Here is a 21,664-nt window from a genome sequence, read left to right as displayed (position 1 = left end):
ATTCCTTCTATAGAGATGGAAAGGGAGGGAAATCCCTCTGTAATTTACCCCTGAGCCCTCTGGCCTGTCTGGTTTTACCTGTAAACTCATGCCTGTGTGCCTATTGTGTTTGGGCTCTGCAAACGCGGATTCTTCTTGAGACCCGAGGCACGTCGAGGCGTGGGGCACCTCCAGTGTCAGCGTCTGCATGGCGTCCTGTAGGGAGAGGGTCCCGGGAGGAAAGGTCTCCCAGATTTCAGCAGGGAAGGCTTAAGGGGTTGTGTCCGGTATTTTAGTTTTATGGCTGGTATTTGGTTCTAACCATTTGTAAAGGGAATTTCTGGGACTATGAATTTAGAACTATGTTGTCATGGTTTCACCGTAAAAATCTATACTTAATCTAAGGGCCGTCTGCCGGGAATCCGGACTTGATCTTTATATTCCTAGGGGTGCAGGGAGGAGGAAATTCACTCCCCCCGGCCGGTGTGGAGCAGAGAAGGGGCTGGGGCACATGGGGAGAGCCTGGGCAGGGCTCCTCAGGCCTGAGAGGGCTGCAGGGCCTTGCAACCTCTCAGGTGTGGGGTTTCTTTGCACTGAGAGCTCCCCTGACCTCTTTGCCTCCACCCATTGTACAGATGAGGAAACTGAGGCCCAGAACTTGGAAGGGCTTATTAAGGTCATCCAGTGAGTTTGTAGGGAAAGTCGGACTTAAGCTGAGGGGTCTTGATGCTCAGCTTGGCCTTTACTGGGCCTCCAAGACGTAGTAGGCTAGGTTTTGGCCTGGACCAGCTGGGCCTCCCCAGTACCCAGCCAAGGACCCAGGAGAAAACATGGCTGAATGGATAGAGCGATCTTCCCAGTGTATTTAATGATGCCTGCTGTGAACCTAGAGGGTTTGTGGGGAACACACCAGAGGCTAGGGTGCTTCCAGTTCAATCTGGGAGATGGCTCTCCTTGGCAGATGAGAAGCAATCCAATTCATTAGGAGAGTGATGTGTCAAACAAAAGCATCAACCTCGAAAGGACGGCCCCAGGGCCTTTGGTGGGGACAGAATGGCCTGGGGAGGAGGATGGTTAGGACTTCAGTGTGGCAGAAGAGGTCCTCCCAGGACCAGATGGCCAGGGAGGGTTTGTGGTGGGTAAGGTTTGTGAAAATGGTCATGATGTTGACAATAAGAATAGCAACTAGTATTTATTAAGCCCTTGCTGTGTACCAGGCTCCATGCTAAGTGTTTTCTGTGTGTTTCCTTGTTCCTATGATGAGAGTGCCGTTGGAGTCCCCATTTTACAGAGGAGTAAATCAAGGCACAGACTGATGAGTGTCTTGCTCAAGGCCACGCAGCTGGTGAAGGGCAGCAGTGTGGCTCCCAATCCAACATTCCTCACCCTTCCCCTGTTGCAGACAGGAATTCCAGCTGGAGGATTTGGGGAGTTGTTTTGGGTCAGAGGAGCAAATGGAGGATTGGAATACAGGAGTGAAGCAATCAGAGGGCTGCTTTAGAAATGCTGACCCATTTTAGGTGCTTAATAAGTGTTTGCTGAGTGAATGGATAAAGAGTGACATGGCTGAGTCGGGGTGCGGGGTGGCTCAGAGACCCGTGGAAGGTGCTGAAAGGACCAGTTGGGGGCGCTGGAGACCCGAGTGGATGAAAAGGAGGAAGAGGAAAATGCCAGGATGCCCTGAAGGACCGGGAGAAGGGGGAGATGTGGTAAAGGGGGTGGTCAGGCAGGGGAGAAAGCTTGGTGAGAAAAAGGATGTGGTACAGGTGAAACTTGCTCATGGAGATGCCAGCCATGCAGCTGGACATCTGGGCTTGAGGCGGAGAGGTCAGGAGCGTCTGCTGAGAAGTGACTGTCTCTCAAGTGGAGGTGGTGGTAGCAAGGACTGACATTCCCACGCCTCCCCTACCACGTGGCAGGGCCAAGTGGTTGTTAAAAGGGTCACTTATGACGTGTGTCCCACAGCACAGTGACCCCAGAGTTTCCAGGCTGTGGTTGGGTCCCCTGGGTCCACCAGAGAGTCCCTGTTGGCTGTCTTGCCACTGCCCTGGAAACCATGGACCTGTCCTAGAGGCTCCTTCGTCACTTTAAGCCTGGCTTCCCCTACCTGGCATCTCCTGTGAAAGCGAAGTGAACCCAGCCCTTGGCAAACACACTCAGGAGCTGGAGGAACAGGTCTTGGGGCGTTTGCAGTTGCCATATTTCATGTGCCTCCTCAAAAAGGTCAAACCCTGGGTGTGCTTATTTTGTCTTGGAAGAATGACAGTTAGATCTATCCCTCAGGGATTGATGGGGAAAGAGAATCAAGGGTGGGGAGCAGATGGAGGCAAAATGCTATAGTGTTAAGAAGAAAAATCCTAAGACTTGTAGTTGAGCTCTTTGGGGTTATCTGGCCCACATTGTGTGATCCTATATGAAGTATAAGCCCCCCAGGGCACACTCTGTATTGTGTGCTGGATGCAGGCATTGGCATCAATCAACAGTGGTACCATTTTGTTAATCCTGAGGGGATGGTGCCCAAGAGGGGAGGGAAGCAGCTACGTTGTATAAATAGCAACTGGTCCCCCTCTATCGTGACTGAACTGCTGGTGGACTGACAGAAGGAAGCCCTGGGTTGAATGTGGATATCAGTCCGTGTCTCTGGGCTCATGATTTTTAGCTGAATTATTCAATATCACTCATGCTTGACACCCATGACCAAATAAACCGTGGCCTGGAAACTAAGTCAGAGGTTGCAAACTGATGGCCCAGAGACGTGTGTTTTAGTTTAGTTTTGTGTTGATCTGCACAGTGGTTTTAACCACTGGGGTGGTTAAGAACACTTAAAAATCGGGGGTGTTTGAGTGAAAATCTGGATCTGCTTTTCTTGACAGGTGGGAATACCTGGAAACACAAGGCCTCTGTTCCACGTGACAGGAACGGGTGGGAGCTGGGGAGTGGCCATTCCAGCTTGGCTGGGTTTGAGTGCCAGTCCTTGTGTCTTCTTGACTCTGAGACAGAGCATTGGTCACCATTTGTCACTGTGTTTGTTCTAATGTTTCTGTCACACCAGGCTGCTTCACTGGTTTCCTGCGCCTGTAGGGCTCTGGGGCATTTGGGGCCTTGACATGGTGCTTGGAGTCATTGCGCTTGACTGGGCGCTGGTCCTGGAACAGAGGGGCCCTGGTTCTGCGGGAGGGGGCATCCCCAGGACAGGGGTAAGGTGTGGAGATGCCGCCGGGTGCATCTGGAAGGCTCTGGGACACCCGTGTTCAGGAGGGCTGGCCGGGGCCGTGTTAGAGCTGGGCTGCTGAGATGTGGAAGCTCGTGCTGCAGTGGCGGAACTGCTTTGGTCGTGTGTAACCGAGTGCCTCAACTTGCCCATCTGGAGCGGAGTGGGGTGAGATTCATGTCACACTGGCCTTCTCAGTGGCTTCTCTCAACTGCTCTAAGAGGAGGGGCTGTGTCCAAGGCGGGAGAGGGAGGACGGCTGGGACTTGGGAATTGTACCACCGGCCACCCGCCTTGGTGGTTGGTAGTGGTGGCTTTGCCACCCAAGCCCAGGAGTGATCCTAGGTCATCGCTCATTTTCCAGGGGAAGCAGCGCTGTTGTCACAGCCTCTGGGGCACCTGATCCCTACAGGATGGAGTGGGGGCTGGGGCTGGAAAGTGGGTTCTGGAGTCACGTTCTTTCTCTTTTCAAGTCTACTTGGTGGTTAGGGAAGGCTCAGTTATGTCTTGTGATCTGAGGGAGAAGGTTCAGGGTGGAGGTCAGAGGTTAAAAGGGGACAGACCTCTGTCCCCAGAGCACCCGAAGCTTCCGCCAGGCCATGAGGCCCGCCGGTTTGGCACTCCCATCCACTTGCAGCAGCTACTTGATTTGGTCTCGTCCTCCACGTTTTGTTTTCATTTTCTATTTTCATTTTTCTAGATATCCAAGGTTACATGCTCTTTGTGAGAAGTAGTGTGGTTCCAGCAGAAAGCCAGCTACAGAGCTACTTTCATGGGCTTAAGATGAGAACAGCTAAGGGGGAAGAAAGGTTTGAGTTGCTGGGTTTGGCTCCTGAAGTCAGCAGATGAGCAAAACCACACTGAGGAGGCGACGTGCAGCCTCTGGGCAGGACAGAGGGACTCCCACGCCAGCTCCAGGAAGAGGCAGGTGTGACACATGCTTAGTTCATTTTAAAATTTTATTTTAGTTACTTACTATGAATTTTATTTGTTTTAAAAATGGGTCGTATAATTACAATGCTTGAAATTGATGAGGAGCCAGTGTATAGTCTCCTCCGACCCCTGTCGCTCAGCCACCTAGCTTCCTTCTCTGGAGCTGTCCATCCTTGTGACTCTTTCCAGAGAGATTATATAAGTACACACATGAATGTGATATATACACAGGCCTGTATAAGTATACGTCTATTTCTCTGTTTTTGATAACAGCTTTATAAGATGTAATTCACATACCATACGGTTCATCCATTGGGAGTGTCCAATTTATGGTTTTTAGTCTATTCACAGAGCTGTGCACCATCACCCCAATCAATTTCAGAGCGACACCCCCCAGAAAGAAACCCTGAGCCCATCAGCAGTCACCCCAGCCCCGTCTCGAGCCCCAGCCTTCGGCGAACTCTAGTTAACGTCAGTTTCCCTTCACGCTCCTCCTTCCTGGAATTTTCCTGGCTATTCTTGCTGCCCTTTTTTTCCCCTCCTCTGAACTTTGGCATCAGCTAGTCTAGATTCTCCAGCAAAAATCCGTCAGTGTTTTCTTTGATTTTGTGAAGCTTGTAGATGAATTCAGGAGGCATGGGATCTCGATGAGGTTGAAACTTTCTAGTCGAGAGCGCGGTGTGGCCTCCTCCTCTTGACACCATCTTCGCTGGGTTGCTTTTGGTTGTAGCAGGAGGTGGCGGGCAGCCAAGAGATCTTGCGACTGCACTTCTGGCTGCCTGAGAGGTGTCCCTGGGGGGGCCACTCCAAGGGCATGAGGAGACCAAACGTCTGAGGAGAGTTTCCTGCCTCTCATTGGAGTGTGAAGAGCTCGGGTCCTGGCCTCGGGCAGCCTGAATCTGAGTCCCACTCACAGGGCAGGTTGTGTGCTGCCTCCTGGCTTCTATCTCCCTGACCCCGTGATGCCTCACTGGCTGGAGGCTGCGATGAGACGATGCATCAGTGCCTGGCACCAAGGGTTGCTGCCTCATGATGGCTGCTGTCCCTATCACCCTAGTGGAGCGATGATGCAGGAAGGCCCGTGTACGTCAGAGTCTCAGGTTGATGGCACCCTGCAGTGGGGGTGGTGGCTATGAATGGAGACCACAGGAGCCTGAAGAAGGGGGAAACCTGGCCTTCCCAGGCTGTCCTGGCAAGGCCTTGTTGGGGAATGGGAAAACGGTGGCCCCATGGAGTGGATAGGGTGAGGAAGCACCATGAGGGTCTGTCACCAGAACCCTGACTGCACCTGGCAAGCAGTAGAAACGGACACGAGATTCAGGTTCCGGGTGAGCGACTTGCCCTGAGGAGTGGTGGAGGCGAGATCCAAACCTCCGTGTCTGGACACGTGGTCTGTGGATCTGACCGCTCTACCCTTGAGAGCTGAAGTTCGAATAACAAACTCGCCCTCGAGGGCTGGCTTTGTTTAGTTTCTCTTTGGGGTAGGGCAGGAAGGGAGGCCCCTCTCCAAGTCGGTGGCCCAGCTCCAGGCTCCGCTCGCTCGGCCCTGCTGTTTGCACAAGCAGCCGGCTGGCGCCCCTTGGGAAACCTGCTTCTGAGCAGCTGTTGAAAGGGCCTTTGAATAAACAACCCTCTGGTTTTAGGATTACATTTCAGAGTAAAGAATTTGAACTTCTCCTCTGTCTTGTTGGAAATGTGTGTTTTGGCTCCAGTGGAAGAATCCTTTGTCTCTTCCCGAACTTCTCTGGCCTTGCCTGTTCCTGGGAGGCACAATAGGGACATTTCCTTACAACCCCCCTTTGCAGTTTCTTCGTTGAGGCCACCTGGTTTAATGAGACCTTGTTCCAGAAAAGAAAAGCTGTGGCAAGGGTGCCGTGCTGTTGAGGGTGGGCCAGCAATATCCTTTCCCATCTTTGATTCCTGAATCTCCTATGACTGACAGTTTTCGCAGCTGCTGTGCTGCTCGGGCGCCCACCCCACCCTCTGGATGGCTGAGGAAACCGCTCTGTGTTTCTGCAGAAACGCTGAGATTGAACCTAAGTCTGACCTTCAACCTGTGCTCATTCTAGAACCAGGTGCTTCCTCCTCAAGGTGCGTGTGTCTGGGAGGTGAGGGCTCTGTCCCTGAGGCTGGCCCACCGTGCCCTGGAGAGGCTGGGGTGACTTCAGATTCTCCATGGCCGTGTGGCCTTCACTGTCTCCTCAGGCCAGGGTGCTCCTAAACGCCCCGTGAGGGGGTCTTGAGGATGATTGTCTTCTGGGAAAACCTGTTCACAGGGGAGCCGGAAGCAGAAATATTTATGATACTGCCATGGAGAAACTCTTTCTCTATAATTGTTTGTTTCTAGAGCAGAGAAGAGTCCTAAGGTTTTAAAGGGTTTGAGGAAATGAGAGAATTATACGTGGAAGGTTTACTCTTAAAATGTGGAGAAATCCCAAGATGGTGTTTATTCTCACAATGATGGTTCCTCTTCATGCTGGGCCTGCCCTTGTTCCTTTGAGATCTGGTGGCACTTAGAATTCTTTAGGTTGAGTGACAGAAAACCTGGCCCAGACTGACTTTGGTGAAAAGAGAGTAGCCTTGTAGTTACCAAGGACGGCTGGCTTCATAGTGGGTTTGGAACGTGGTCTCTCTCTGTCTGATCTGTTCTCTGCCATGTTGGCTTTGTTTTCCATTTCTAGAAGGTGTTAAGATGCCAGTGAGTATGGGCAGGGCATTTACTGTCCCTTTTCCTGCCTTCCTAGCAAAGGGTCACTGGCCCTGATGGGTCACGTGCCCTCCCAGACTGCACCCCATTGCCATGGCCTGGGGGTTGCAACACGTTGGCTCTGGCTTGAGTCCCATGTTCCCTCCTGGAGTTGGGGGTGCGGTCAGTGGTCAGGCCTTCTCAACCACAGGGACCGTGTGGGACGGGGATTCACTAAGGCCACTGAGGATACAGATGCCCAAAGGAGGGAGGACACGGATGCTGGCCTGCCCCAAACTGGCACATGTCCTGAAGGAGTCACGATTTAAAGAGAGTTTATTAGACGTGCACCCAGATCAACTTGAAATAGGAACGTGTATAGAGTGACAAGTTCCAGAACGAGAGTCTCTGGGTGTTAAAGTCGAGCGAAGTCTGCTGGGGATATGGAGGGGGTTTGCTGTTGGGAGGGAGTGGGAAGTGGCGAGGAGAGCTGGTGCCCGGCCTCTTGGCAAGCACGACGTGGGTCAAGGTGACCTGTCAGGGAAGGTGGCGCTGGGGCAGCCCTTGGCCCTCTTTTGAGCAAATCAGGAACGACATGCACTCACTATGCCCTTGGGTTTTCCTAAGTTGTCTCTACAGTCTAAGCTCTCAAGCCCTGGGCACGTTGCAAACCGAGTAGTCGGGTAGCACTGTCACTTAAGCATGTGCGAAGGAGGCGCAGATGTCCAGCTGTCTAGGCATCGGGCCACCTGCCTTCAAACCCCGCCTCTGCTACTTATTAGCCATGTGGCTATGGGGACGTCAACCTCTCTGAGCCTCAGTTTCCTCAGCTGTAAAACAGGTAACAGCAGTGCCTTCTAGGGTGATTTGTATGTTTTCCATTCCATCGTACGTGTGAATTGCTGAGCCAGTACCCAGGGAGAGCTCGGCTGTTGTGGACTGTTATTAATTAGAAAAGACACATCGGGGGGGTGGGTCCCTACTCAGAGAAGAGAGAGCAGGACGTGGCAAGGTGGTTTCGGCTTTGAGCTGTGTCCGGCTTTCATGGTCTCCCTCTCTGAGGTGCGATGGCACATCCTCTGACCCCAGGACGGTTAGGCTCCGCAATCTGAGGATATGCGGGAAACGCTGAGCCACTCTGTTCACACGTTTTCCTGCTTCTGACTCGCACAGCTGGTAAAGGAGGGGTTCGCCTTTTAATTTGGGAGCAATGTGAAGACCCCCATCCCCCCTACCCCACCTGACTCCATTCATACATCGCGTAGTTTCCCCCCTGCCCGTGGAGGTCCTCCTCGGTGCAGCCCGTGAGCCTCTGCCACGAACGAGCTTGAGTCTCTTTTGACTCACGAGTCCCAGTTTTCCCTTATTAACACGCTCGACAGCCAAACAGCAGAAGTGACTCTTCCTTTGTGAGGGGTGTTGTGTCTCAGAGAATTGACTGTTTGAGATGTAATTTCTTCAGCTCCTTCTGTCGGAACTGGCGTTTGAAGCGTGCATGAGGACTCTTGCTAACGGCCTTCTGGGTTAGTCAGGGTTCTCCAGAGAAACGGAACCAAGGAGATAGAGATGGAGATTTATTATAAGTAATTGGCTCATGCCATTGTGGAGGCTGACAAGCCCCAAGGTTTGTGGGATGAGTGGGCAAGCTGAGACCCAAGAGACCCAGTGGGGTAAGTTCCAGTCCCAAGGCTGGCAGGCTTGAGATCCAAGAAGAGCCAATGTTTCAGTTTGAGTCTGAAGGCAGGAGAAAACAAAACAAAAGGATGCCCCAGCTCAAAGGCAGTCAGGCAGGAGGAATGCTCTCTTATTCGTGGGAGGATCAGTCTTTATGTTCTATTCAGGCCTTCAACTGATTAGATGCGGCCCATCCACGTTAGGGAGGGTAATCTGTTTTAGTCGGTCTGCTGATTCAAACGTTAATCTCTTCCAGAAATACCCTCACAGACACACCCAGAAATAATGTTTGACCAAATGTGTGGGCACCCAGTGGCCCAGTCAAGTTGACATGTAAAATGAACCATCACACCTTCTGTGTAATCTCAGGGTTTACAATTATTTTCTGAGGTGATGTGGTTGCAATGGTTGGCATTAAAGCATGTGGGCCATGATGTTCTAGAGGCTGGGGTTGTTTTCCAGCTTCTCCGTGGGTAACTGTTAAGGGTCTTGTTTTGAGCTAAATAGGTTAGTTTTCTCATCACAAGATTCTGAGGCAGGAAGACTGAGTCGGGAAGAAGGAAGATGACTTTATGGGTGATTGGGATCCACTCCCATGAAACAGGGCTGAAGTCAGAGCCTCTGGAACCTTCTTCCAAGGTCAGCAGTCAGTCCTGCCCCAGGGCCAAAGACTAAACGAGGTTTCAAGTCTTTTTTGAATCCGAGTTTGTGGTTTCTAGGCTTCACGACACCTGAGAAAGAGTCACAGGCAGCCTGGGAGCCTTCAGCCTGTAGCCATCGGGCGGCAGACTCTCCAGGCGTCTACAGGTGCGTCCTCAAGTCCTGGCTTCACCGGGCGGCTCCTTTCCTAGGACCCCAGATGCTTGTTCAGATGCGTGTGGGGAACGGGTGACCTGGGTGCACGGCAGGGTCAACAGAGGGGCGCGCCCCGCTGCTTGCAAAGCCACGTGCTCCCTCCCCACAGCGTGAATCATCTGGGCAGAGCCAGGGGGCCGTCTTCCAGAGGAAGGTGTGGTGTGTGGGTCTGCGTAGACCGGGATTTTGAGTCTAGTCTTGAGGGCTTGAGGACGGCTGGTTTTCCTGTGGCTTTGTCTTGGGTTGCTTGTGGCATTTGGAGCTGTTTCTGGGCTTAAATTTCCCCCATCCGGTATTAGAGAGGGAATTGGTCGGGGATTGTAAATCATCTCAGGCAGAATGCAAAGATTTATTTCACTCCTTTGAGGGGAGGTGGAGAAAAAGAAGAATCTGGGGATGGTGAGCACATGGGGCCAACGGCGTTTATAAGGTTAGCACTGACACTCCCGCACAAAGCCTGCTTCCAAGGTACTGTTGTCCCAGGGCCATGCGGGAGGCGACTGGCTGTGCCCCTCCCGCCTCCCACCACCAGGCTTGGCATCTGTACCGTGCTTCATCCTGTCTTCAAAATCCAAGAAGTCTCACACCCATGCCTCTGAGTGTGTGTGTGTGTGTCTGTGTATACTGTGGTGAAAGCAAGAGGGACACACAACTTTGGGGTGGGGCTTGGGGCTCATCAGCTTCATAGCTGCTTTCTCCCCGTCTCCCAAGGCCTCTACCCAAAGAACCACAGGGAGCAGGTACCATAGACTGTAGAGGTTGCTTTACGCCAAAGATACAGACAAATATGTGTATTTTATATGTAAGTGACACTTTCGTAGATTACATTTCTGTTTAATCAGACTAGGTACGATGAGAGCAAGTTGCTGCCTGAAGGTGCACTTCTTTTTTCATTATTTTGCAAACTTCTTGAAGAATTTCTGCGTGCGGAGGACAAGATCTCACACGTGTCCTTGGTGTGGTCTCCCCCCGGGAACGGCTTACAGTTTGCAGGAAGAATGCTTAGAGAATATGATTCTTCAGTGCCCCACTTAGGATTTTTGGGCTTGGCTGGTTCTCAGATATACTTCAGAAGGAGGGACACTAGAGAATACAAGACATTTGGAGAAAAGGTCAAGATAGTGGGGAAATAAATGCAAAGAGCATCAGTAGTCATAATAATAGTAGTATTCCCGGTGGCATCATAAACTTTCAGCCATGCTCCATATATATGGCATCCTTCATGCAGAGGGACTGACGCCAGAGACCCAAGTGGCCTCTCTCAGCACTTTCCCTGTGGTCCACAGTGACCCTCTACCATCCCAGAGGTAAAAGCTTAGTGTTGTAACTTGCTATCCTCATAAATCCTTGTGGTGGATACGATATTGACTCATTTTTACAAGTCGTTGTCATACAAGAGAGGCTGTAGTACTTCTGTTTATTATTTTTGCTAACAGTATTTTTTTTTTTTTTGGTGAGGAAGATTGGCCCTGAGCTAACATCTGTTGCCAGTTTTCCTCTTTTTGCTTGAGGAAGATTGTCACTGAGCTAACATCTGTGCCCATCTTCCTCTATTTTGTATGTGGGACACCCACCACGGCATGGCTTGATGAACAGTGTGTAGGTCTGCACCTGGGATCCGAGCCTGTGAACCCCAGGCCACTGAAGCAGAACACGTGAACTCAACCACTATGCCACCGGGCCAGCCCCTACTAACAGTAATTTTTGCTGAGAGCCTCATTTGTAGGCTTGTTAAACACATCATCTCATTTAATCCTCCCTCGCCTGTGAGGGACAAACACTATTCTTATCCCATTTTGTTTATGAGGAGACTGAGGCTTGGGGAGATTCACTGACTTGTCCATGATCACCCCGGCAGGGAGTGCCCGAGCCCTGACCCTAGTCCCACCTGGCCGGCCCATAGGCCAGTGCTCTCAATGCCAGGTGCTGTCGTCTGTGCTCGGAGGAGAGACCTGCAGACACAGCGGGGCTGGGTGGAGGGTGGGGGGGAAGGGGGTAGGGGTCAGGGCTGTCGTGCCTGTGCAAGCGCAGGGCTAGACCCTGTCCTCATTGAACATTTTGATCTTTTGCTCATGGTGTATTTTCTTTACGTTAATTTTGCCTTTCTAAAGTATTGCATTTGGGTATTCTTTATCTTGATTTCTGGGTTTTTCCGTGCTCGGAGCAGGTGTAATCATCTTTGCTTTGTGGATGAGGATGACGAGGCTCAGCGAGGCCAGTGACCCGCCCGAGGTCCCGTGGCTGGAAGTGGAGGAGCTGGGATGTTGGCTCGGTCTCCTGGGAGCCTGGCTGGAGGCAGCGGCCTGGTTTCCCCGGGTGGGGACGGTGGAGTTCTCAGGGATGTGCTTCTCCTCTGCCAGGTCGGGAAGGAGGCTGAAGAAGACCCGCAAGTATGACATTATCACCACTCCAGCCGAGCGGGTGGAGATGGCGCCGCTGAACGAAGAGGATGACGAGGATGAGGACTCCACAGTATTCGACATCAAATACAGGTCCGGGGTGGGGACGGCGGCTTCCTCCTGGGCTTGTGGGCGTGGGGCGGTGGGACGGTTCCTCTCTGAGAACACCACGAGGTCGGGCTGTTCTGTCTTTGAGTGTTGGTGCATTCTAATGATGGGGAGAATTGCTCTCATCCCTTCCTAGGGCACACAGCACCCGGAAAGCCAGCCGAGAAGTACTGCCAGAGAAGGGGTGTTCCCTGCTTTTCCCAAATGCCAACACCGAGAAGCCACCTTTATGAGAGCAAAAGGGGGGCTGGATTTCAGGCAACGAGCTTGTCGTGCACCCGCTGTGGGAGACCTGGTCCCAGCACCTGCATGTGCCACACGCCGTGCGCACAAGTGGAAGCTTCTCATTCAGCTTCACTTAAGTCAATGCCGAGAGTGTGGGGCGGTTGTGGAGGGGTAACTCCTTGGAGGAAATTTGCCGATGAGCTCCAAAGACGGGTGTGTTTCCTAAAAGAAGGTCAGAATGACTGTGCCTTCAGGATTGTGGTGCCTTTGGGATCCTTTTGGGATCCTTTTGGAATGTACTTTGGATATGTGAGATTCTCCGTGTAAGGGCTAGGGGTGAGCACAGTTTAGAGGTGAGGGCTCCAAGGCCCAGAGAGAGGCAGTCGCTTGCCCAGGGACCCAGTTATTAGTAGCAAAGGTGAGACACAAATCCAGGCTGGACCCAGCCCTGAGCTTTCCCCCCAGGGTTCTCCAGAGAAGCAGAACCAATAGGATATGCATCTCTGTACAGACAGAGATTTGTTGTAAAGGTCCAATCTGAAGGCCTGAGAACCGGAGAGCCAATGGTGTAAGTTCCAGTCTGAGGGCAGGAAAAGACCAATGTCCCAGCTCAAAAAGAATTAAGCAGAGTGAATTCTCCTTTATCCCACCTTTTATTCTGTTCAGGCCTCCAGTGGATTGGATGAAGACCCAAGAAGAGCTAATGTTTTGGGTTGAGTCTGAAGGCAGGAAAAAAACCATGTCCCAGCTCCAAGGCAGTCAGTGTGAGGGACAGTCTTTATCTTCTGTTCAGGCCTTCGACTGATTGGATGCGGCCCACCCACACTGGGGACAGCAATCTCCTTTACTCAGTTTACTCAGATACTTGTTAATCTCACCCAAAACACCCTCCCAGACTGCCCAGAATAATGTTTGACCGTATATCTGGGCACTGTGTGACCTGTCAAGTTGACTCATGAGATTAACCATCACACATAGCTTTTCCACACCTGGGAAGGCAAGTCTTCCCCGCCTCTCCTGACTTGATCTTATTTGGCACAGCCTTGGCTATTCTTAGCCCTTGGCCCTTCTATATAGATCAGTTGTCAGATTCAACAAAACAATGTTTAGGATTTTGATGAGAACTGCACTGACTCCCTAGGTGGATTTAGAGAGAATCAGCCTCTTTATGTTGACTCTCTCAACCCATGAACATGGAATGACTTTCCATTTATTTAGCTATTTTTTAAAATGCCTTTCAGTGCTTTCAAAAATTTCTCCATAAATATATTATAAATTTTTTTTTTGGTGAGGAAGATTGGCTCTGAGCTAACATCTGTTGCCAATTTTCCTCTTTTTGCTTGAGGAAGATTGTCTCTGAGCTAACATCTGTGCCCATCTTCCTCTATTTTTTATGTGGGATGCTGGCACAGCATGGCTTGATGAATGGTGTGTAGGTCTGTGCCTGGGATCTGAACCTGTGAGCCCAGGGCCACCAAAGCAGATTGCACAAACTTAACCACTACACCACTGGACCAGTCCCTATAAGTTTTGTTAGATATATTCCCAGGTGTTTCACATTTTTAAGAGAGATATATATGTGTGTATGTGTATATATATGTATATATATACACATACACACATATATATTAACTCTAAAAAATACTATTTTATTTATACTCACGTCTGAAAAAAATGACTCTATTATCATGTTTACGTGCATACCCCTCTTGGAAACAGAGTTTGTTAATCAGTCATACTTAATTTTTATGAAGAACATACAAACATTAGAACACGGATTGGTTATAGATAGAGTGGGGGAACAAACCATTAGCTATAATTTGCATTTTCGATAAAGAGCAGCACCCTTTGAGAAGAACCAGAGCAATTAGTAATATTCATCCATACTGCAGAATAATATATACATAAGAAAGTTAGCGATGGTATTGATTTTATTGCTAAGCTGTTTTATCTGTCTCACATTCAATGCACAGAAATAAAACATAAGGTGAAGAAAATTACGTCCTTGTTGTTAGTCATAGTAAAAAGGGTCTGTCTGCAGGCCTGGGAGTATGGTACAATGGGGAGTGCTTGATGGCTTAAGTGGATCAGCGCCCTGTTTTGATTCTGAGCCACTGAATAGCATCTCATCCGTATTTGGTGCCTGGCCTAAATCGTGGAGCTGTGATAGACTCAGCCAAATAAGAGAAGACCCTAAACAAAGAAATAGAACCGTCAGTCTGTCCAGAAATTCTACTTACAGGCTCTGTCTTGAGTATAAGGTAGAAAAAGGGCCCTTTCTTGAGTACGTGGATCCCAATATTATTGCAGTCTAAAGACTGCTGGCTTGATATTGGCTCTGGTATAATGAAGATAAAGTACACATTGAAACCACTGTCAGATTAAGAAACTTCCACGGCTTGTCTCAAGTCTTCAAATAGTGGAGCACGTTCCTTTTCTCGGCTGACAGTGCTGCATTGGCTTTGCTGCTGGCCGTGAAACTGCTCACCAAGGGCAAATGTTTAAATGGAACCACCTGCTAGGTGTTAAAGGAACAGATAATACTTCTGTTTTTTGAAAGTCCAAGCTTACTACCTGGTCTGTTGCGAGGACAAAAGCAGGTAAGAAACTGGGTCTCAAAGCGTGATCTGGAGCGCTTGCATTGGCCACGGTGATAACCCCACTCCGTCCCCATCTGACACAGCAGTAGCCTGGAACCCTTCCACACGCAGTTGTTTTTGACACAGGAATCACGTTAGGTCCTTCAGGTTCCTCAGTGTTTCTTCTCCAGCCCTACTCTGGGCAGAAGCTCAGGACCCAGCAAATTTACCTGGATCACCCGCAGTAATGAATCCTCCTGTCCCGCAGGGTCAGTCTCCACGCCTGGGTGTCTGCTTCCCCGGCTGCTGGCTCCTCTGTGCCGTCACTTTGGGGACAGTTTCAAAGACAGGTTCCTCCGCAAACTGCTGTCACATGATTGGTGACCTCGTCTCTGATATCTTTTTTTTAAAAAAAATCATTTTCTAACTTTTTGTTCATGGTGTCTAGACGTGCACTTTGATTTTTTAAAATATTGATTTTTAAAAGCCAGCAACCTCACTAAACTCTTATTAATTCTAGTAGTGTAAATGAGGATTCTTTTGGGTTTTCTTTATGGATGTATCATCTGAAACTAATGAATCCCACCCACTCCCCTGTGGTCCCAGTCCTTAAACGTTTTCTCTCTTTTTTTAGCCTTTTTGTCCTCTTGGCCTTGAAGTCATTGTTAAATAGAAGTGATGGTAATAGGCATCCTGTCTTGATCTTGATCTTAAAGGGTATGCTTTCATACTGACCACTAAGAATGGTGTTTGCTATAGGGTTTTCTAGATTTTACTTTTTCCAGAAAGTTTCTCTCTTCCTAGTTTGCTAATGTTGGATTTTATTAAATGTTTCTTCTAGCTCCATTGAGAGGATCATGTTTTTTTCCTTTAATCTGTTACAGTGGTGAAATTATATTCATTGATATTGCTAATATCAAACCAAATTACGTTTCTGAGATCACACGAGCTTGGTCGTGGTTGTGCTATATTTAAAAAAACAAAAAAAATCTTTTTTTTGAGAAAGATTTGCCCTGAGCTAACATCTGCCGCCAATCCTCCTGTTTTTGCTGAGGAAGACTGGCCCTGAGCTAACATCCATGCCCATCTTCCTCTATTTTATATGTGGGACGCCTGCCACAGCATGGCTTGCCAAGCAGTGCCATGTCCACGCCTGGGATCCGAACCCATGAGCCCTGGGCCGCAGAAGTGGAACGAGCGAACTTAACTGCTGTGCCACCGGGCCGGCCGCCTGGTGTTATCTTTTTATGCACATTGCTGCATTCACTTTGCTGCTGTTTTGTTTAGGACTTTCTTATTTCTCTTAATGACCAAGAGTGGCTTATCATTTCCTGTTTTATAATATCCTTATCAGGCTTTGGTGAAAGTTTTACTAGCTTCATAAAACCAGCTGAGACGTGTTCCTTATTTTCCTTTTCTCTGGAATAGTTTGGATCCGATTAGAATTATTTGTTTCCTAAATGTTTAGAAGGTTCTAAAACTGGCTGGAGCCTGATGCTTTTCTTGTGCAAAGATTTTTAAAATGGATTGATGCTCAATTCTTTGAATAGTTATGGGACTATTTAGTCTTTCTTTCTTCTTGGGTCAATTTCAATGGGTTGTATTTTTCTGGGGGTTTGTCCATTTCCTCTAAGTTTTCAAATGGATTCACCTAAAGTTGTTCACAACATTTTCTTATTATTGTCTTTTTAATCTTTGTAAAGTGTAGTCATGGCCCCCTTTTCATTCTTAATATTGATTATGTTCTCCTTTTCTCCTTTTTCTTGATCAATCCTACTGGAAGTTTAATTTTATTTGTCTACGTAAAGAACCAGTTTTTTGCTTCTTTGATCCTCTCTATTATATTATCATTTTCCATTTCTCTTTTCTTTTGTTTTTACAGGGACTCACCCTGAGCTAACCTCTGTGGCCAATCTACCTCTTTTTTTTTTCCTCCCCAAGCCCCAGGGCGTGGTTGTATATTCTAGTTGTAGGTCCTTCTAGTTCTTCTACGTGAGCCACCACCACAGCATGGCTACTGACAGATGGCTGGTGTGGTTCCGCAACTGGGAAACGACCTTGGGCTGCCATCGTGGTGACCACTGAGCTTCAACCACTAGGCCATCAGGGCTGGCTCTCATTTTCAGTTTCCATTGATTTCTGCTTCACTTCCTTATGCTTTCTTTGGGTCTATTCTCTTCTTTTTTCTGACTTCTTCCACTGAATATTTAGCTCCTTCATTTTCAGCCTTCTTTTCTGGTGTAAGCATTTATTCTGAAACTTCATCTGCTTCAGCTGCCTCCCACGGGCTTCCTTATCACTGCCAGGCACTCTCCTGCCTCCCTGTTGGTTGTGAAGAATTGGAATTCAAGTTGCTCACATTAGAAGTTTGTGTCGTTTGTGGGTGGAATACAGTCATGCTGTCTAACAATGTTAGTCGTTTCGGTCAACGATGGACTGAATATACAACAGTGGTTCCATAAAATTATAATGGAGCTGAAAAATTTCTATGGCCTGGTGACGTTGTCGCTGTTGTAATGCAATGCATTACTCGCTTGTTTTTGGTGATGCTGGTAAACAAACCTACTGTGCAGCCAGTTGTATAAAAGCATAGCACATACAATTATGTACAATACATAATGCTTGATAATGATAATAAACAACTATGTACTGGCTTATGCATTTACTATACTATACTTTTTATCATTCTTTTAGCATATACTCTTTTTACTTATAAAAAAAGTTTACTGTAAAACAATATGCCCTGTTATGTAGCAGCAGCTTATATATCCTGTGTTTATACCGTGTATCTTGACTGCATCATTTTCTCTTGTGCTTGATTTAACCTCATGTTGTTTTGTTCATCATGGCCCCTAAGGGTACAAAATTCACTGCTAACGTTGACAATAAAAGGCCATGTTGAGTGATTGACCTGGAAAAGAAATTAGAAGTGACTAAGGACTGAGAAGGTGGAAAATCAGTGATGGTTATTGCTCACCAGTCAGGCATGTCCCATTCCACCTTAGCTACAATCTTGAAGAGTAACAGCAAAGGATTGGGAGCTATTAAAGGATCTGCTTCATTGAAGGCAATGAGACTAACAAAAATTCGAGAAGGGCTTAGATCAGGCATGGAGAAACTTCTAATGGCCTGGATTGAAGACCAGACACAAGAAGTGTATCCCTCTTGTCACTCTGGGGATCACGGCCAGAGCAAAAAGTTTGTTTGCAATGTTGAAAGAAAAGGCTGGACGGGATTACGATGTTGAATTTACTGCTATCTCCGGATGGTTTAAACAATTCGAGAATCATTATTAATTCCATAATGTGAAAGTGAGGGGTGAGTCTGTGAGTGCTGATGCGACGGCAGCTGAAGAAGTTTTGGAAACTCTAGATGAGCTGATTGTGGAGGAAAATTACTTGCCAGAGCAAATATTCAATATGGATGAAACCTGCCTATTCTGGAAATGAATCATCCATAAGGTGGCCAACACAATGCCAGGTTTCAAGACTTTTAAGGACAGGATAACAGTCTTGCTTGGGGGCAATGTTGCAGGCTACAAATTGAAACCCTTTGTGATCGGGCACAGTGAGAACCGCAGGGCCTTCAAGCGTATCAGTAAGCACACGCTGGCAGCGTACTACAGGAGCAACAGGAAGTCATGGATGACCCAGCTCCTCTTCTAAGATGCCTCCTGAATTGCTATGCTAGTGAAATGAAGAAATACTATGTGGAGAACAACATACCTTTTAAGATTTTGCTTATTGTTGATAATGCTCCCAGACGTTCTCCTTTTATTGGTAATCTTGATCCCAACATCAAAGTGGTGTTTCTCCCTCCAAACACCGCATCTTTGACCCATCCAATGGATCAAGGAGTTATAGCAGCTTTTAAGATCTACTGCCTGAGGAGGACCTTTGCCCAGACTATTGCTGCAACTGAGGAAGACACTGATGCAATTCTGGAAGGTTACATCATCTATGACTGCGTCAAGAACCTTGCTTGGGCTTGAGGTCATGTCACCAAGGAGACTATGAATGGCATCTGGAAGAAGACACCTGAGAAGTTTGTCAGTGAATTCAAAGGATTTGCCAAGGGTGAGGTTGCAGAAGTTGACAAGGCTGTGGTTGAGAAGGCAAACAGCTTTAGCCAGGATGTGGATGAGGATGACACTGAGGGGCTCCTGGAGGTGGTTCCTGAGGAAGTGGCTAGTGAGGGGTTGTTGGAAGTGGAACAGGAAGGCATAGCTGAAGAAGAGGCAAGAGAAAAGGAAACTGCATGAGAAGAAAAAGAAGAGCCTCCAAGAAAATTCCTAGTGCAGGGTTTATCAGAAGCTTTTGCAGACCTCAGCAAGCTCCTTAAAACGTTTGAGAACATAGACCCCCAACACCGAAACGTTTTCATTAATGGAGAGGAATGTTCATGGTGCATTATCTGCTTACAAGCAAATCTGTGATGAAAAAAGAAGCAAACCAAGCAAACCGCCGTGGAAATATTTCTGAAAAGAATGACACCCCCCTCAAGAAGAGCCTGAGGCAGGTCCTCCAGGAGATATTGCAGAAAAGACCTTGTTATCATGGGAGATGACAGCTCCGTGCATGTTAGTGCCCCTGAAGACCTTCCAGTGGGACAAGACGGAGAGGTGGAAGACAGTGATATTGATGATTCTGACCCTGCGTAGGCCTAGGCTAATGTGTGTGTTTGTGACTTAGCTTTTAACACAACAATTAAAAAAGTAAAAAAAAATAAATAAATTTTAAAAATAGAAAAAAGCTTACAGAATAAGGATATAAAGAAAGAATTTTTTTTTTCCTGAGGAAGATTCACCCTGAGCTAACATCGGTGCCAGTCTTCCTCTATCTTTCAGTATGTGGGCCACCAGCACTGCAAGACCACTTACAGAGTGGTGTAGGTCTGTGCCCGGAACCGAACCTTGGCCGCCGAAGTGGAACGTGCTGAGCTTAACCACTAGGGCACCGGGGCTGGCCTGAGCAAAGATATTTTTGAACAGCTGTACAATGTGTTTGTGTTTTAAGCTAAGTGTTATTACAAAAGAGCCAAAAAGTAAAAAAAAAAATTGAAAAGTTTACAAAGCAAAAAAGTTATAGTAAGCTGAGGTTAGTTTATTATTGAAGAAAGAAAAATATTTTTTTATAAATTTGGCGTGGCCCAAGTGCACAGTATTGCACAGTGTACAGCAGTGTCCAGTGATGTCCTAGGCCTTCACATCCACTCACCACTCACTCACTGACTCACCCAGAGAAGCTTCCAGGCCTGCCAGCTCCATTCATGGTAAGTGCCCCGTACAGGGGTACCATTTTTAATCTTTTGTACCGTATTTTTACTGTACCTTTTCTAGGTTTAGATACACAAATACTTACCGTTGTGTTACACTTACCTGCAGTATTCAGTCCAGTTTGCAAGCCTAGGAGCAACGGGCTCTACATGTAGCCTGGGTGTGCAGTAGGCCATACCGTCTTGGTTTGTGTAAGTCCACTCTGTGATATTCACACAACAACGGAATCACCTAACGACGCCTTTCTCAGAACGTATCCCTGTCATTAAGCGACAAATGACTGTAACATCAGAATGTGAGTGAACTTGGAGGTGAGGCCCTGGACACGAGACCACTCTAGTCCTCAGGCCTAAAGACGACTGACCACTTAGAACGAGTGACAACTTTTCTTCTAACAGGTGTCATGGATGGTATAGAAATTACTGATGAGAAAAAGGGAAAATAAAATGAGCTCTAAGCTCGTTCCTGACGGCTAACCACTAGAGTGCGTGTGAGTGCAGATCCGTGGAGTTTTACTCTTTACAGAACTAGGCCCACGTTACACGTGCTGTTTTGGGAAGTTTTTCCACTTGAACCACATCTCGCAAACAACTTTTCAGGTCAGTACGTTGGAAAGAACAGGAATTCGAAGGCCAGTTTATGTTGAGTTCAGTGTTTCAGAGAACGCCTGTGTCTGCACGTGATAATCCACGCACAGGTTCTCGCCTCTCCTGTTTAGACATGGCTCCACAAAAGTTTTTGGTTCCCCCTGGGAGACAGACTACATTTAAATTGGATGCAGCTGCGTCATGACCTGGGGTTGTTTCATGAGTGAGTGCAAAGAGGAAAATCGTGTTTTTGACGCCAGGACAGTTAGGCAGGAACTTGGCTCCTGTTGTTACACACACAGTTCTCCGAGCATCTCGTGACTTCGGGCCCGTGCGCAACAGCCGGGCAGGAAACGGAGAGAAGGCTGGGGGGGGAGTGGAGGGGGAGGCCTCTGTGAACAGCCCTCGTCTTAGGCTTCCATGCAACAGGGATGTTATTCTCCATGGGGCAAGACCCTCAATGTTTAGGGCCGGATGTGGGGAGGGAAAAAAGCCTGTGGAAATGAGTTTCTAACTCTGTACTTAAAAAGGCTAATTAGAAGAGAGAAATGGTGGCTGCATGGATACAGGAATACAGGGAACCCTGGGCTGTGGAAATGGTGCTATATTTCAAAAGGCACTTGAGTCCTGGTTGCGTGTGTTCTGAGCTTGGTTGGCCTAGCGTGCGGTTGTGGCTGATGTTTTGGGGCTCTGCGCATCCCTGGTTTGTTGCAGGAGACTTTTGTGACACCCTCCAGGCGCTCCCCTAAGGCGAGGCAGACGCTGCTCTTCCTCCCGTTTGTCTGGTAGGCGCACTGGCAGCTGTGACAGGCGCAGCCCAAAGGTGCGGTGCTGGGAGAACTCACCGCTCCCGCCAGCCCTGCCTCCCTGTTAGGGGGAGGGCTCCACTCCTTTGCTTCTCAGATTTGGAAAAGATACGGCCTCTGGGGGTGTTCTAGAATGTTCTAGAAATGCCTGCCTCCCACCTTCTCGTGGATAGAGCTTCCTGTGGGAATATAATTAGAAACTGAAGAGATTTCTGCTGTGGCACTGGGGGCTGTGCCTGGCATCTTGTCTTTGCAACGAAGCGCATTTGGTGGCTGTTTGCAGCGAGAAGCCCCTGGAGGCTAGGCTGGGAGTAGGAGAAAACAGACCTGCTTATCCTAGACTGAGGC

The 21,664-nt window shown here is 48.4% G+C and overlaps 1 protein-coding gene across 1 annotated transcript in view; it reads left to right on the top strand.

The window, feature by feature from the left end:
* Positions 1 to 21,664, top strand: part of FAM174B (family with sequence similarity 174 member B) — a 35,014-nt gene that overhangs the window by 7,383 nt on the left and 5,967 nt on the right. Inside the window, exon 2 of the mRNA XM_070618581.1 lies at positions 11,698 to 11,829. Within this exon, the coding sequence (XP_070474682.1) occupies positions 11,698 to 11,829 (132 nt within the window). The remainder of the gene's footprint in view (positions 1 to 11,697; positions 11,830 to 21,664) is intronic.

Source organism: Equus przewalskii, chromosome 1 (genome assembly GCF_037783145.1).
Source record: "Equus przewalskii isolate Varuska chromosome 1, EquPr2, whole genome shotgun sequence".
Lineage (NCBI taxonomy): Eukaryota > Metazoa > Chordata > Mammalia > Perissodactyla > Equidae > Equus > Equus przewalskii.
Note: the sequence above shows the minus strand (reverse complement) of the source record. Positions and strands in the feature narration are given on the sequence as shown.